Source organism: Giraffa tippelskirchi, chromosome 7 (assembly GCF_054371585.1).
Source record: "Giraffa tippelskirchi isolate mGirTip1 chromosome 7, T2T-mGirTip1v1.2.pri, whole genome shotgun sequence".
Classification (NCBI taxonomy): Eukaryota; Metazoa; Chordata; class Mammalia; order Artiodactyla; family Giraffidae; genus Giraffa; species Giraffa tippelskirchi.
Window position 1 is genome coordinate 35,156,109 of NC_137281.1, and position 15,198 is coordinate 35,171,306.

General features: G+C 42.9%; 1 protein-coding gene and 1 long non-coding RNA gene across 5 annotated transcripts in view; one reads left to right on the forward strand and one right to left on the reverse strand.

Moving 5' to 3' along the window:
• The window catches only part of CSNK2A2 (casein kinase 2 alpha 2), a 35,639-nt gene extending 22,739 nt beyond the window's left edge, over window positions 1-12,900 (forward strand). For 3 of the 4 annotated variants that reach the window (XM_081511745.1, XM_081511747.1, XM_081511749.1), the window contains 6 exons: window positions 2,048-2,131; window positions 2,938-3,048; window positions 3,335-3,436; window positions 4,275-4,375; window positions 5,182-5,330; window positions 6,755-11,114. In XM_081511745.1, coding sequence (XP_081367871.1) covers window positions 2,048-2,131; window positions 2,938-3,048; window positions 3,335-3,436; window positions 4,275-4,375; window positions 5,182-5,330; window positions 6,755-6,831 — 624 coding nt within the window. In that variant the 3' untranslated portion in view covers window positions 6,832-11,114. Of the gene's footprint in view, window positions 1-2,047; window positions 2,132-2,937; window positions 3,049-3,334; window positions 3,437-4,274; window positions 4,376-5,181; window positions 5,331-6,754; window positions 11,115-12,454 lie in introns of those variants that run through there. The other variant, XM_081511746.1, reaches the window with a different exon arrangement.
• LOC145514281 (uncharacterized) overlaps window positions 453-15,198 on the reverse strand; it is a 30,292-nt gene continuing 15,546 nt past the window's right edge. The window contains exons 5-6 of the long non-coding RNA XR_014060014.1: window positions 13,344-13,466; window positions 453-724 (exon numbers count right to left, since the gene is read on the reverse strand). This is a non-coding gene — a long non-coding RNA (uncharacterized LOC145514281). The remainder of the gene's footprint in view (window positions 725-13,343; window positions 13,467-15,198) is intronic.

A 15,198-nucleotide genomic window follows, 5' to 3' on the forward strand; every position in this document is an offset into this window, starting at 1 on the left:
ATGCATGTAAAAATATACATATAACATTACATAAAGTTTTACGATGGAATGCATGGATCTCAATTTAAGAACCTCTGGAAGAATGTAGAGGTGTCCTTAGATTAGGTCACAGTATCCCAGTAACAGTAATAACACACGTCTTTGCAGGCTGGTCATTCCAGTGGCCCCCGGTGTCTGATGTCCTCTCTGCCTTCTGGAGGCAGCAGCTACACGGTGGGGGTCATACTTTCTGCTAATGAGGCAGAGAATCCCAGATGAAACTTGAAAAACGTCTTTCATGCCTAATGGTCAGAAACTATCAGGTTTTTAAATTGAAATAATTTCCCCAAGGAATTTAAGAGCAGTCAATACCTCCACAAGGAAGCCAAATAGTGAACTTGGTGAAAGAATTCATCCCCTTACTGTATTTGTTCAGTTGTTGCTTTCTTCAGGTATTTTTCACACCTTTGGTATTGTGGTCTTAGTTTATTCTTTCGGACAAAGACTGGGCAAAATGACAGAATCAACACTTGCTAAGTTTTCTCAAAGACAGGGAAAAATAGGGATAGGGAAGAAGTGTAGAAAATATTGAAGGAACTGAGGTCGAGGGCTGCAGAGATTGTTTGGTGACTCACTCAGGCTTCCTGTGAGTCCGAGCTCCTGGTTCAGGTTTAGGGAGGTGTGTCCTCAGGAGCCCTGGTTCCCTACAGCACTGCCCCAGAGCTAGTGTGAAGTCTTGCTGCCACTGTTGATATAAAACAAGACAAAGAGAAAAATTAAATTGAAGTAGCATATAGGACAGTGCAGTTACAGAAGATTTCTCTCCTTGCATAGATTATATTCTTACCTTTTCCACCATAGTTTGGTTTCACCTGTTCTTGACCTTCATGTGAAAAGCATTATATACTATATACTCTTTTGTGTCTGCGAAAAGCAAAATTTGTCTGCGAAAAGCAAAATTTGCATATTCCTGGAATGCTGGTTGTATGGATCATATTCTGGCTTATATATTCCTAGTACACTGCCCTTGCTGCTCTAATCCCGGCAGTCCTCAATGAAGTTCACTTTGTCCCTCAGGATGTTTGGCAATGTCTGGAGCCATTTTTGGTTCTCACAATTAGAGGGATGCTGCTGGCATCTTGTGGGGAGAAGCCAGGGATTCAGCAAAGCAACATGGATGAATCTTAGAAACATTGTGCTGCATAAGAGAAGATAAAGTACTTACATTGTATTACTTCATTTTATGAAGATCCAGAAAAGGCAAACCTGTAGCAACAGGTGGTAGAGCAGAGGTTGGAAGGAGAGGGGAGGAAAGGAGGAGGTAGACAGGATTGGAGGCTTAAGGGAGTTCTTGGGATGATGAAGAAGTTCTAAAACTGGATTGTGGTCATGGTGGCACGACTTGAGGAATTTAATAAAAACCATTGACTTACACATTTAAAAAACTTAGTTCCATATCAGTGACCTTATAGGAAGCAATTTTCCCCCTTAGCGTCATAATCACGATTTGTAAAGACCAACTGGCTCAGGGATTGTTTTTAAGGAAAATACTAATATTAGAAGAAATGTTAATCTAGAAAGCTCATATGGGACACCTCCCTGAAAGACTAGGCGTGCTGCAGATAAGATTGGGATGTCATTCTTCATGTCCATGTGGATCCTTCATGTGTTGTTCAAACTATTATGAGAAGTGACTCCAATGTGATTCCTCATTCTAGTTTTAAACACATCAAATTAAGCCAACATATGATTACTAAATCCAGGTGGCTGGTATGTTGCTACCAGTGCCTGAAGAGGTGTTAATATATCATCCCCCTTTTAAAGAAACTTTTATAATAGTCCTTGGTGTCCTCTCTACAGCCCCATTTCTACCAGCTGCCAGCATAGTGTGCCCAGAGAGCAAGGGGTGCCTTCTGAAGCATGTTTTTTCTCTTTTACTACAGAAAGTAAGACAACCCTTTGGGAGATTGTGTTCAAATCAAGCTGTCACGATGAGAATATACTTGCATTGGGGGACACGGGTGGTTGAGGGTTTGCTTACTTTTCTCTGTGCTTTCTTATCTAATAGGCTCTGGATTACTGCCACAGCAAGGGAATCATGCACAGGGATGTGAAACCTCACAATGTCATGATAGATCACCAGCAGAAAAAGGTACCATTACAGCCAGGCAGCAACAAGCCTTTCATTGGAAGGCTCAGGGCCGACCCGAACTCTGGCCAGTACCTAGGTGGTTTCTAAAGACCCATGCTGTTTCCTTTGGCAGACTTATGATACTGTTATTTCTCCAGTCTCCAGTGTTGGTTTCTACTTCACATAAGCGTAGCACACAAGGAAAGTAGACAGCTGACCCTAACTGTAGTCGCTTGTTTACTATGGTCATGGTTTTCCTAGAGGGCCTCAGAAAGAAACTACAGCTGGTGATTTTTACTCCCTTTCTTAATGACCCTCAGACCAATCTGCCTGGCCTTAAAAATACACATGGGTCCCTCCTGTTTTTGAAACTCAGTTCCGATTGTCCCTGACTGGTGAGTAAATGAATCAACTAGTGTTAGATTAGTGAAGAGCTAGAGCAGTGCTTCAATCCTGGAGTGGGGCACGTGTCCCCAACCCTTTCTATTATGACTAGAGGTTGTAATGGAAGCTGTGAGTAATGAGGATGTGTTAACACATGCAGCTGGTTATGGGGGCAGAAGACAAGCTTAAGCTTTATTGGTCTAGAGAGATGATAAGCCAGGATAATTTTTAAATGTTAAGGAAAAACCACTAAGATTCCAGCCAAGTGCTCCGCTCTAGAAATGACCTCTTAGCAGTTCCTGGAGAGTACACGTGCCATTTTAGCCAGTGCATTTGATGACATTTTTTATGTGGCCAAAGATTATCCAATGGGATGTGGCCTTGTAAGACAGAGGCATCTGGAGACACTCCCTTCACATGTATTATTTCTGTCGTATTTATAGCTGCGACTGATAGACTGGGGTCTGGCAGAATTCTATCATCCTGCCCAGGAGTACAATGTCCGAGTGGCCTCCAGGTACTTCAAGGGACCAGAGCTCCTTGTGGACTATCAGGTAAAGTTGTTAATGAGGCACTGCTGAGTTCTTTTTACATTTGCTTAGGGCTTTTCCTGGCTTTTTCTTTTTCCTGGTTTTTATTTATAGTCAGTTGGTTATATTCAAAGTCCAGTCTATATTCTACCCCAAAATGATAAAATGATAATTATGGATTTGTCTCGGCTACTTTTTTTTTGCTTTGAATTTTAAAATACCTACAGACGTCAACTGAAGATTAGAAACTCAGGTCAGAAAAATGACATTTGTAACCCCCTTCACTGACAGGTTGTCTTTATTTCCACAGATGTATGATTATAGCTTGGATATGTGGAGTTTGGGCTGTATGTTAGCGAGCATGATCTTTCGAAAGGAGCCCTTCTTTCATGGACAGGATAACTATGACCAGGTAAGCAAACACCATCTGACTCCCATCCATTTGGGGGCAGATGCCAAGAAAATAGCATCTTGATAGGAATGCTGTCATTGAGCCCCTAAATACCACTCACTGTAAGATTTTCTCCAGGGTAAAGAATTTCACAGGATCTTATCTATGGTCCCAAAGATAGAGACAGACAGTGCTATGTTATGCCCAACTTCCAAGTTGAGTCTGTGAAAAAGCTAAGTACCTCCTTGTACAAGATTCTAGTCGTTTGGTTTTGTTTTTTGTTTGTTTTTAGGCTGTGCTGGGTCGTCACTGCTGCACGTGGCCTTTCTCTGGTTGCAGAGAGCGGAGGCTACTCTGTCACTTTGGTGTGCGGGCTTCTCATTGTGGTGGCTTCTTGTTGCAGAGCACAGCTCTAGGGCATGTGGCTTCCGTAGTTGCAGTTCCCGGGCTCTAGAGCGCAGGCTCAGTAGTTTTGGCTCATGGGCTTAGTTGCTGCATGGCATGTGGAATATTCACGGACCAGGGGTCGAACCCATGTTCCTTGCACTGGCAGGCGGATTCTCAATCACTCGACCACCAGGGAAGCCCATAGGTATTAGGTTTTATGTCCCAATAATCATCAGCTTCTAAAAGATTATTGTCATAAGTTGTGTTATCCTTTTAAAGGCATTTTGAAAATGTGCATTCATGTGAACTTCATATCCATGAGTCTGCTGCCTGTCTGCCCTGGGCTCAGATCTGTATCTGTTCCCTGGGAATGTAGTGATGTGGAAGCCTTCTAATTCCTTGGTCCAGCATCCCTGCGGGCTTGCAGTGAGTTCTGTGCTCAGTGATTTGGTCAGTTTGTTTTGTGTTTCAGCTTGTTCGCATTGCCAAGGTTCTGGGTACAGATGAGCTGTATGGGTATCTGAAGAAGTATCACATAGACCTAGATCCGCACTTCAACGATATTCTGGGACAGTAAGTAAGAGAGAGAGAAAGAGGCTCTGAATTTATCCCATTTCAGAAGTGAAAAGGTTAGCCGAAATCACTTTCTGAAGCTTTCCCCTTTCTAATTATATCAGAATTGATATATTCTTTTTTTCCCATGTATATATTTTAACTTGAGCTATTTTAGCATTGTTAATATCTGTCTTCTAATCATTTTACTTCTCTAAGAGATAACCTGTTAATAGAAAATGGAAGACAAAAATCATGCCACAGGAAAGAACTTTCTGGAACAGCGTATGCTTATTTTAATGCAGAATCTTAGAACGCTGTGATTCTTCTTTAAATAAGAGATTTATAGTTTCTTCTTATTCTGTATAATGGATTTTCCGTAAGAGCAAATTTTAAAGCATTTTTTCAGATAGAGTACAATGGTGTTGAGAAATAAATGTGTTGACGGTTTTCAGAGAGCAGTTTTATGGAACCTCCATGTTTCTGTGGCCAGCTCTCCAAATATATCTGTTAAACAATAGAGATTACTTACCTACCTCCATGCCTCATCCAGAACTGACTCAAAGCCTGAGGCATAAAACATTATCTAGAAAGGTTCCACAAATTTCGCACCAAATGTAGACATTTTAATTAATTATGTATCCATCTCAGAGTACTGTTTTGTTTGAGGGTGCTGGTGGGTAGGGGTGTGACGGGTGGTACCAATAACAGTGAAGTTTAACCAGGTTGTAATCAGTGCAGTGCTCTAAGACTTTGCTGCTTTAGCCCTAATAAGGATTTTTGTGGAATTTAATCTCAGAATACTAATGCTTTACTTTTCCTCTCAGACATTCACGGAAACGCTGGGAAAATTTTATCCATAGTGAGAACAGACACCTCGTCAGCCCTGAGGCCCTAGATCTTCTGGACAAACTTCTGCGATATGACCATCAACAGAGACTGACTGCCAAAGAGGCCATGGAGCACCCATACTTCTGTGAGTCTCCAGGAGCCTGGTTTGTCACGGAAATTCATCCACCTTCTATCTTTGAGGCCAGACAAGAGAATTCTGGGAATTTGGATGAATTGTCCTTGGGACTTGGCCCCATTAGTTCTAGACTCTTGAAATAACTCTGCAGATCTGTTTCTTGATGCTCACAGGTGTTTGCTTGTTCATTGCTGTAGTTCCCCTGAGTCAGGTCTGTTTGACCATCGCCTGTGACCCCCCAAGTTGATAGATCACAAGTATCTAAAATTTAGTTTTCAAATACATACATTTGTGTGGAAACCTAATCAAAGATTTTTCCCCCTCCAAAAAAACAAGTGATTTGAAAATAATAAGATGATCATAGCATATTTTTAAAAAAGGAAGTTAGTTAAATAAATACAAGGAATTTGAGGAAAGGATAGCAAGTGTGAAAAGACCTCACTAAGATCCTATCTGTATTACTGACTTCTTAGGTCTCACTTTGTAGTATGTGTGCATACTCAGTTTATGTGACTGCTTATTTTTCTGCATGCATGTGGTTCTCCCTCTGATAAAGTATGTCCCAGACTTTCATTAGAGACAACGTGAGGTCATTTAGTCCAATCACAGAGGAGACTTGAGCATAAAGGAGGTTAAGTGACCTGTCTTAGTTTTCTCTCTGAAGCGAGATTAGACCTTTCAACCTGTCTCTTGCTTGACCAGTATGCTGTGTTTCCTCGATATCGTTCCTCCTTCTTTTTTCCCCCTCTGGAGATTAAGTAAATCTTGCCCAAAGAATTCATGCTCTCTGGTTGTGAGCCTGCTTACCCGTCAACTTTAGTAGAAAGCAGATTTTAAAAAATCTTACCCTTCATTCTTCAAGTGCAACTGGATGTCGTCTCTCCAGGTTCCATCACAGAAAGCTGTTTTTACCCTCTGAGTTTGATTGGATTAAGAACACTGATGTTTATATTATACAAATCATGATCTGTCTGCTTTTCCAAATACATGGTATACTTCCAAAAAAATTTTTTATGCTGTTGCTTAAAATCCATAGGTCTTCTAATGGTTCCTTTTATTCACGCTTTCCATCTTCTGAAGTGTTTATTATCACACATACTTTGAAGAAATTACGAGTTGGATATATCATTAGTATTCAAGAAAAATAACACATAAGAAAATCAGTAGAAATTTTGAACAGTGGACAGTGGGTGTTTCTGTGCCTCTCTTTTCCCCTAAATCTCAGCAGTCGCACTTGTACTCTGAAGAGGTATGAGTTGACTATGAGCGTTTCCCAATCATTTCTCAGCATCTGTAATTTTTGTTGCCCTCTCAACCCTGGCTTCCTGTGTTTCTGTCTCACTGAGGAAGGTTGGGTCTGTCATGGTGTCTGCCCCCAAGCCCTAACCTGAGCTGGCCCTACCTCTGCTGAGTGTCCTCCTGTTTTCTTGCAGACCCCGTGGTGAAGGAGCAGTCCCAGCCTTGTGCAGATAACGCTGTGCTTTCCAGTGGTCTTACAGCAGCCCGATGAAGACTGGAAAGCGACGGGTAATGCGGCATTGATGCTTGCCAATAAAACCAACCAACCAAACACAAACCTTGAAGGAAAACTACAGTGTGATAAAAAGAAATTCTAGCCATTCCTTCTAAACGCAAAGAAGAGTAAAGACCTAAAAGTCTGTCAAAAAGAAACTCCCCAGCACTAGTCTACAGGGAGCTGCCATTGGGCAGCCTGACGATGCACATAGTTGAGAATCTGAGGGGGACTCTCCCTTTGGAATGCATGGGAGATGAGAGACTCGGAGTTGTTGTACATTTCCTTTATTTAACAGGAGACCACTGTTGAATTAACCTGTTGAAGTCAACAAGCTCTGAATATCTGACTTCCTATCTATTCCACTGCGGTCTGGGTTTCCTTTGGTGAGATTCAGGCTCAAGTTTTAGCAAAATGTCAGCAGTCTGAACTGACACACCAGCCTCATTTATGAAAAGGAGATACTAAAACAGTGACAGTATTTTTTTTTCTAAACTCTTTTACAGATTCATGTTTTATGTATTTTTTTCTTTTTTTCTTTTTTTTTTAATGACATGAGCTCTCTGGGAAATGTACCTCATCCCTGCTGTTTTCTTCTAAGTGTATTCATTTGGGAGCAAACTGCAGTCACTCTCACCAGAGTCCCATTTGATGTCAGGAGGCATCACTTTAAACCTTGTGATGCCTTGGACAGGTCCATCTGTTCCATCAAAAGTTGAATGCTAAGTTGCATAACTTGGAGCTTACTGTAACCTTCATTGATTTGCCTAACCTTAAAATCTTGTTGCTATTTTTTTCATGTAGCTTTTTTTCTTTTTCCAGTCTTTTAAGGAAAACTTCATTTCCCAGCACATCCCTGTATGTGCACCTATTTTAATGCACATCTCTGAAACAAAGACTTTTTGTTCACAACCATGACTAAAGCTGGAAAGTCAGTCTTCAGGGAGGGAGGATAAAAACGTCCTGTTAGAATTTATTCAGGAAAGACAAATTGGGTAGCGAGGGAGGGAAAGTCCTCCTTTCCTACCCTTTACCCCTTTTTATCCCCATGAGAAACAATTTCCCTCTGTAATCAGGGTAATCTGCATTTTTGAGCTCTGATAGGTATACATGAATGTGTTGGCAAAGAAAAATCTTTCTCACGTGCAGAGACTGGCGTTATATGGGCAGGGCCACCCGTAACCCAAGCGACCAGAGAGAGTAACATACGAGGGACTTGGGGAAGGTAGTGGAGCTGCTGGGACAAATGTCAAAGATTGGGATCCATTGTGCTAGCCTTCATGTTAAGCAAAGGAAGCTGTATTTTGTTTAAGAAGATTTAAAAAATGGGGGCTGATGTCACTCTGGGGACCTGTCATCTACGTGGTTTGCATGCAGCCCCCTGACCCCAGCTACAGAGCCATGCCACAGCTGTGGGAACCTCTCACGCTGGGCTAGAGCTCAAGGTGTCTGCCACCACATCACACTTTAGGATTTCTTTATTACTATTTAATAATGCCATACATTTTTATAAGGTTAGATTGTTTGTTTGAAAGCATCTGTTTACATTCCATATTCCAATAAAATCGTATTGGTATTGGTAGCAGGTCCTATCTCTAAATGTAGATTCTATTTTTGTCATTTGGTCAGTGGGAACTTAAAATACAAATAAAACAAGGTCCCAAAGCCAGGAAATGCATTCAGTTAAGGTTCTCTTACCAGTGCTTCCTGCCTTCATTGCACATCCTGTATATTAATGTATACATTTGTTCTACCTGAAAATCAGAAACAAGACAGCACTTCTTGGCTGAACCTATACTGATATGGCAGGCAGCAAAACTCAGTGTTTCGGAGTGTCAGACACCTTCTGACATGCCCTTCTAGGCAACACTGAACTGTTGGTTATTATTTATTAGGGAGATGTGCCACTTTCCTGCCCCACTCATCTCCTCTTTTGTCACCCATTCCCTTCCCCCACCCATCTTTTTTTCCTTCAAGTCACCTGTCTGGACCAGGCAGGGAGAGCCTGCTGGAGAGTCTTGATGAAGTAGTAACCCTGCTTCTTTCTCTTGAGTCCCCTAGAAGCAATAAAAGCATCTGGAGAAGGGTCAGGTGACTGACTTATGCCTGTCTCTCCTCTGGTCATGATGTAGTATGTGTAAACACAGCTCACCTGCCTGTCCTTGGGTTCTGTGGCTGCAGCTTGGCAAAGGAGTAATTTTTCCATCTTATGCATACAGTTTACTTTTTTGCCACCGCTGCTTTTTACCTCTGTTCATGCCTTAGACATAAAGCGTAACTGAGTTTAAAATGCTCACTCCTTTCCAAGGCTGGTCTTGACACCCAACTTGTGGCTGGCTGACTACGACTGGTTCTTTCCCAAACTGAACTGAGTCTAGTCCAGACCTTTCCTCTTTTCCTGTCTCCAAAACCATTTTGTGTGCAGATGGACCTAGCTCCCCTGAGATTTTAGAGTCTTTTCCTGGATTAGGAAGCAGTCTTGGAAAATTCAAAAGACGGATGAGAGAGTGTGTGTGTGTGTGTCTAGTCTTATATCTAGACAAAGCTATGGTAGATTCACCCACCCAGTATCCTTTCCAGTTAGCATATTATTTCTTAAATTCATCTCAGTAATTTTCATTAGACATTTTGTTTGCTTCATTACCTTATAACAGGTTAAAAGTGCCTAAGATAAGGATTTACTGTTTCCTAAAGAAAAGCAAAAATAATGTGGGGAACAGGGTAGTGTTACACTGTCATCTCAGGTACTGCCTATGTTCAAGAACATAGACCTGGCGTGGCGAGAACAGAAGGTTCCTGTGCCAAATACAGATGGGTGTATCAGAGGTTGTTGGCCACAAGTGGGTCTAACTGCAAGGTTTTGCTTCAGCTGAGAAATCCCATGGTGAGAGCAAAACTGATGAAGTGCTAGGATTTTCATCAGGTTTGCTTGCAGCTCACTCTCCCCAGAATCCTATCAGCTGGCCCACCCCTATCCTGTTCTAGCCAGTGGTGGGTGACTGTGTGGGAGAAGTATACATGGAGTGTATAATGCAGACCAAGCATTCCCAGTTCTTCTTAGCACTCAGAGGGGTGCCAGTGCCAGTCCCATGAGGCGTGTGAACATCGGTCCCTCTGCTGGGTCCCCTCACAGGCATTCTCCAGCACACCAGTACTCGTGAGGCTCAAAGCATGTGCATTCTCTTGCAGAGAAGGAAGGTACTCTCCATCAGGTTAGAGGAGACAGAAGAGTTTGTAATCCTTGGGGCAGGGAGAGAGGACGGGAGAGGGGATTGTTTAAAGAAGACAGGGAATCAGTTTAAAAATAAAAAACAAAAACAGTGCAAAGGTGGATCTTGAGAGGAAGGAACATGACTTTTGAGGGGTGAAAGCAAGGCGGGGCACAGAGTTCAAGTTCTGGAACACGCCCTGAGATGGGCATTCCCTCATGGGTTGGTTCCAGCGGGACCGCACGGTGGTGCTCTTGAGGCAAGTGCTGAGTCCCAGAGAGAGCCCGCGGCCGTGGGCCTCAGCCTGCGCCTACTCAGGGAAATGACTTAGCTTCTCCCAGGTGCTGCTGTGATGAGGATGGAAGCAAAATCATTTTGGGACACAAACCATTGGAAGAATTTTTATATATGCATTGAAATGGATCTGAGAGAGCCCCGTCGACAGTCTCCTTTAATGCCAGTTCAGATTAATGATTCATCTAGGAACCTGTGTTACCGCACAAATGTACACAGGAGAAAGCAACCTGCCCTCCTACACATGAATAGGAGTGGATAGTAACTGATCAGAGTTAAGGCCATTGAGATGTAAACCCAAAAGCAAAAGCAGGGTCCATATGAGTAGACAAGAAGCCAAAGTTTGTCAGTGAGCTTAATAAATCTAAGACTGAGTGACATCTTGCCATTAAAAAGTAACCCCAGGGTGGGGATGAGGGGAGGGTAGGTGGCGAGGAAACATCTGGCTCAAAACCAGTAATAAATGCTTTGGAGCTATATGGATGTGTCAATGGAAATAACCCCAACCAGGTATTACAGAGGCTGGGGGAAGTGATGGAATGGGATTATACAGGTGATGCATACTTTTATGTAGAGACTCAACAATGTGCTGCAAATGTGATACTTAATCCTGAACTGCATGTATTGGGGATTGTTTTTTTTTTTTACGTTCACTGAATCAATAAATTAACAGTTTTTCACTTGCTGGCTTTTCTTGCTGTAAATGGTGACTAAGAGTTTGGGACAGAAATCTTGACACCCAGTGGAAAGCTTGAATAAACCTTCCAGAACCACGGAGCCGACTGTCTCCTTCTGTTTGCAGAAAAGCAACACTGCCTGGGTTGTGATCCTTAAACTAAAGAGTAATTTAGTACATAGTTGACCACCACTTTGTATCACTGGATGACTGATGTATAATTTCCATGCTGCTGCCCTTTAGAGAAAAGAAAAACTTCATGTGAAATCCTGTTTTCATAAATAAAAATGTTGACAATCACCAGCCTTGCCAAGTGGGACACAAGCCACTGCCATACGAGGACCTTAAGCTTGTATTTCCTGTCTCTTGGGGGAGAGGAGGAATAAACCCGGAATTGAGAAGATGTGTGGGTGGGCGGTTGCAGTTAATCACCTTGGTGTGAAGACTCCTTTAGCAGAGGTGGTGGAACTAGGGTGGTATGGGGACCTATTTTTTGGTACTTGCTCCTGAATTCAGGTACAACTCAGAACCTGCTGCTTGGGGTTGACCTTTTCGCTGCACAACTTGAACGTTTGTGACAGTTTTCTGTATTTATGAAAGAAAACCTCTCCCCAGCCCCGTTCCTTGCGACACAGGCGGGCATGTGCTGTTGTGTGGCCGGTGGAGTCTTTTGTTAGTGCCCTTGTTCTCACTGCTCCCTTGGTGGGATTGAACACTTGAAAATCATTTGCTGAAGAGTCATTTCTTTCTTAGCCTTATGCATCTTGCAGCCTTTCTGAAACACTAAGCAGTTGAACCCTTCCTGTATCCAAAGAAAGTGGGTCATGAGATGATTCTGTATGACAACTTCCCAAGTGCAGTGTCCCTTCCATTACTGCTGTGGTACCGTTCTGAGATGCTTCTAGAATTCCACTGGCATCTCAACTGCCCACTCTGCTGTGCTGGACATGGCAAGAGGAACGAGGTTTTCAGGCCATGCCAGACAGCCACTTCCAGGGGAGAGGTAAAAATACTTGAGCTCCCGTTTTGCTTTTATTCATCTGGGGCCTTTCCCTGTGTAAATAGTTATCTGATTCTTGGTCCAAAGACATACTGAGTAAACCAGGTCAGATCTAATGAGGATTCTGGAGCCGGACTACTGAACTTGTAGCTTGGGCTCATCCAAGATGGTCAAGAATGATTCTTATAGATGAGCATCCTGGACCTGAGAGCAGGGGAGGGGCCAAGACTGCCTCTGTAAGTGGTGATGGGAAAGGGTACTATTTGAAACCTGAAACCAGTCAGTCCTTACCTGGTTTTCCACGTAGTGCCACGTGCAAGTCAGGTTTGTAGACTTATCAGCGCTCCCAAGGAGAAGGGAGCCACTTGCCTGTGGAGGCCTCTCTTCACTCCCAGTCAGATTGATTAATGCCGTCTTTCCCCTCCTCCCGTCTCTCCCCAGGTCTGTTGCTGTTCCTCCCACTTTTCCATAAGCAGAACAAGAACCAAATCAAACGTCTTAACGTGTGTAGAGAGATCACGTTCCGTGAGCAGACACAAAACGGTGGCGGGTTTGGCGAGCACGAACTAGACCAACCGAAGGGCAGCCCACCACTGTATATCAAACCTCACTTCCGAATGTAAAAGGTTCTCACGCCTTTGGCTTCCTGTTGACTTCCTCCTGACCCAGAAAGCATGGGAAATGTGAAGGGTATGCGAAATGGTTGTTGGTTACTGTTGCTCCCCCGTGCCCCTGGTTCGTTCCGTGGCCACCTGTTTTTCCAGCAGACCACGTTAACCAGCCGACCACAGACTCCAGTGGGGGCACGGGGTTTATATGGCATGACGGGCGGTTACATATTATAATTTTAAAAGTATATATTATTGAATAAAAGGTTTTAAAAGAAACGTATGGTGAGTTTTCAGTGTGGAAAGGGCCATTAAAGGAGACCCCATGGCCACAGAGGAACGGAGCGAGATAGAAGAAAGTTTGAGCCAGGTTCTAGCCAGAGGGAGGAGGGCAATTTCCAGGACAGAGATGAGAAGTGAAAGAGGTACATGAGCCCATCTTGGTGACGGGGCACTGCAGGTGATTCCAGCAAGACTTGGCGAACCAGCAAGACTTGGCGAACCAGGAAAGCGGGGCCTTGCCTTGAACACATTCATCTCCCTGGACCGCTCCTTCCAAAGCATGTGAGTCACTCAGCTGTTCAGGTGGCAGGTAAACGTTATCTCTCATGAACTCAGGAAGTTGCCTTAATCCCTTTGCTTTCCACTGCAACGTTTCAGTATTCCATTCCATCCCCAAATCTTGCCTACCCTGGTCCCCCACTTCATAAAAAGCATCTGACCTCAGAGGGTGGTTCAGTTTGTTGACCCAAGGTGGGGAAGGGGTCAGATCGTGGGTTCAGAGCATCCTGGGAGAAGCAGCCTGTCAAAGGTGAAGGAGAATGGAACAGGAGCTCCAGACATGTCTGTTCAGGGAGAAAATGAAACCACAGTCAAATTTGATGTATATCTTTCAATTTTTTTCTATGCATTTACTAACACTTTGAAATTATAATGGATTTTATTTTACAGAAAGGTATATTTTACATTCTTTTTCTGAAACTTGTGCTTTCACTTAGTCAGGAAAATTTTACTATTAGCATGTACAGATCTACCTCACCCCTTTTCGTGGCTGTATAGTATTCCATTGTGTAATGTACCACAGTTGAAGCAGTCCTTTATGGATAGACTCTTATCAGTACTATTGCCGGTATTACTGCAATGAACAAATTTGCACAATATTTTTACACAGTCTGTATGTTTGTGAGAGAAAATCTTAAAAAAAAGGAATTACTGTGCCATATGTTTTTCTTTCTTTTTTTTGTTTTTAGGAAGGGCCTTGCTATAATTCAGAAAATGCAGTCTTCCGTTCCCTTCTCTCACTGGTATAGGCTGTCACCATGATGCCTTAAGCTATGGAATTCTTGTGGGGCTCTGTCAGGCCTGCCCAGGGTCTATGGACTTTCCACGAACCTACTGGATATTTGAGACTTGAAAAAGGGGTGTTTGCTCTAATTTAGAAAGTTGCAAAATAAAAATTTAATAAGTAACTAGATGTTACTCCAATCCTGTGAACTGAGAATTCAGTATTTGCTTTTGAAAAATTTTTCAGTAATTTTCTGGTGCTCAGTGGTTTATACTCCAAACTTCCAATGCAGGGGGAGTGGGTTCAATCCCTGGGCAGGGAACTAAGATCCCACGTGCCTTGCAGCACAGCCAAGAAATAAAAATTTAAAAATGATATTTTTCTCATGATAATTAATGACGAGTCACAGACAATCATGAAATAATAACATGATTTCAGAATCAAATTCTAAAGTTCTTTTCCCAAAAAATTACAAGGAAAAAAAGTTATCTTAAATATGAAAGATGGCTGCCTTTTAATGTTTGAAATGCTAAGGAGAAACCTTCAAAAGTAAGAATGCAGAGAGGTAGTAATGTTTTAAAATATCCCTGGCCAGAGGGGACTGGGTGGTGGAATGCATGAGCAACTCTTCGAAGAATCCTCGACAAACTTTAATGTGCATCTCAAATGCATTGTTCTAAGTGAAGAAGCCAGTATCAAAAGGCTGGATGATCCTATTTATACGACATTAAGGGAAAAAAAGCTTCCCTAGTGGCTCAATGATAAAGAATCTCCCAGCAATGCAGGAGATGAGGCAGATGAAGATTTGATCCCTACATTGGGAAGTTCCCCTGGAGGAGGGCATGGCAACACACTCCAGTATTCTTGCCTAGAGAATCCCATGGACAGAGGAGTCTGGTGGGCTATGGTCCACAGGGCAAAAAGTCAGACATGACTGAAGTGACCTAGCACACACACAGGCACAGAAAAGGCAAAGCTGTTGGTATGAATGGACCCACAGTTGCCAAGGGTTAAGGCTGGGGGGCTGCGGGGTTGGGGGGCTTGACTGCAAAGGGGACAGACAGCATGAGGGAATTGGAGGGTGATGTATCCTAAACATGGTGATGGTTATATGACTTTGTCAAAACCACACCCAAAAGTGTACATTTTAGTGTATGTAAGTTTAAGTTTACAAAAATACCAAAAACGTGCAGAATCCCAACACAGTCCCCTTTGAACTTCTTTCTGAGATTAGCAGGAGCTTCATCTGTCCGGCACTGGCTGTTTTACCAATGTCTTCAGATATAACCACT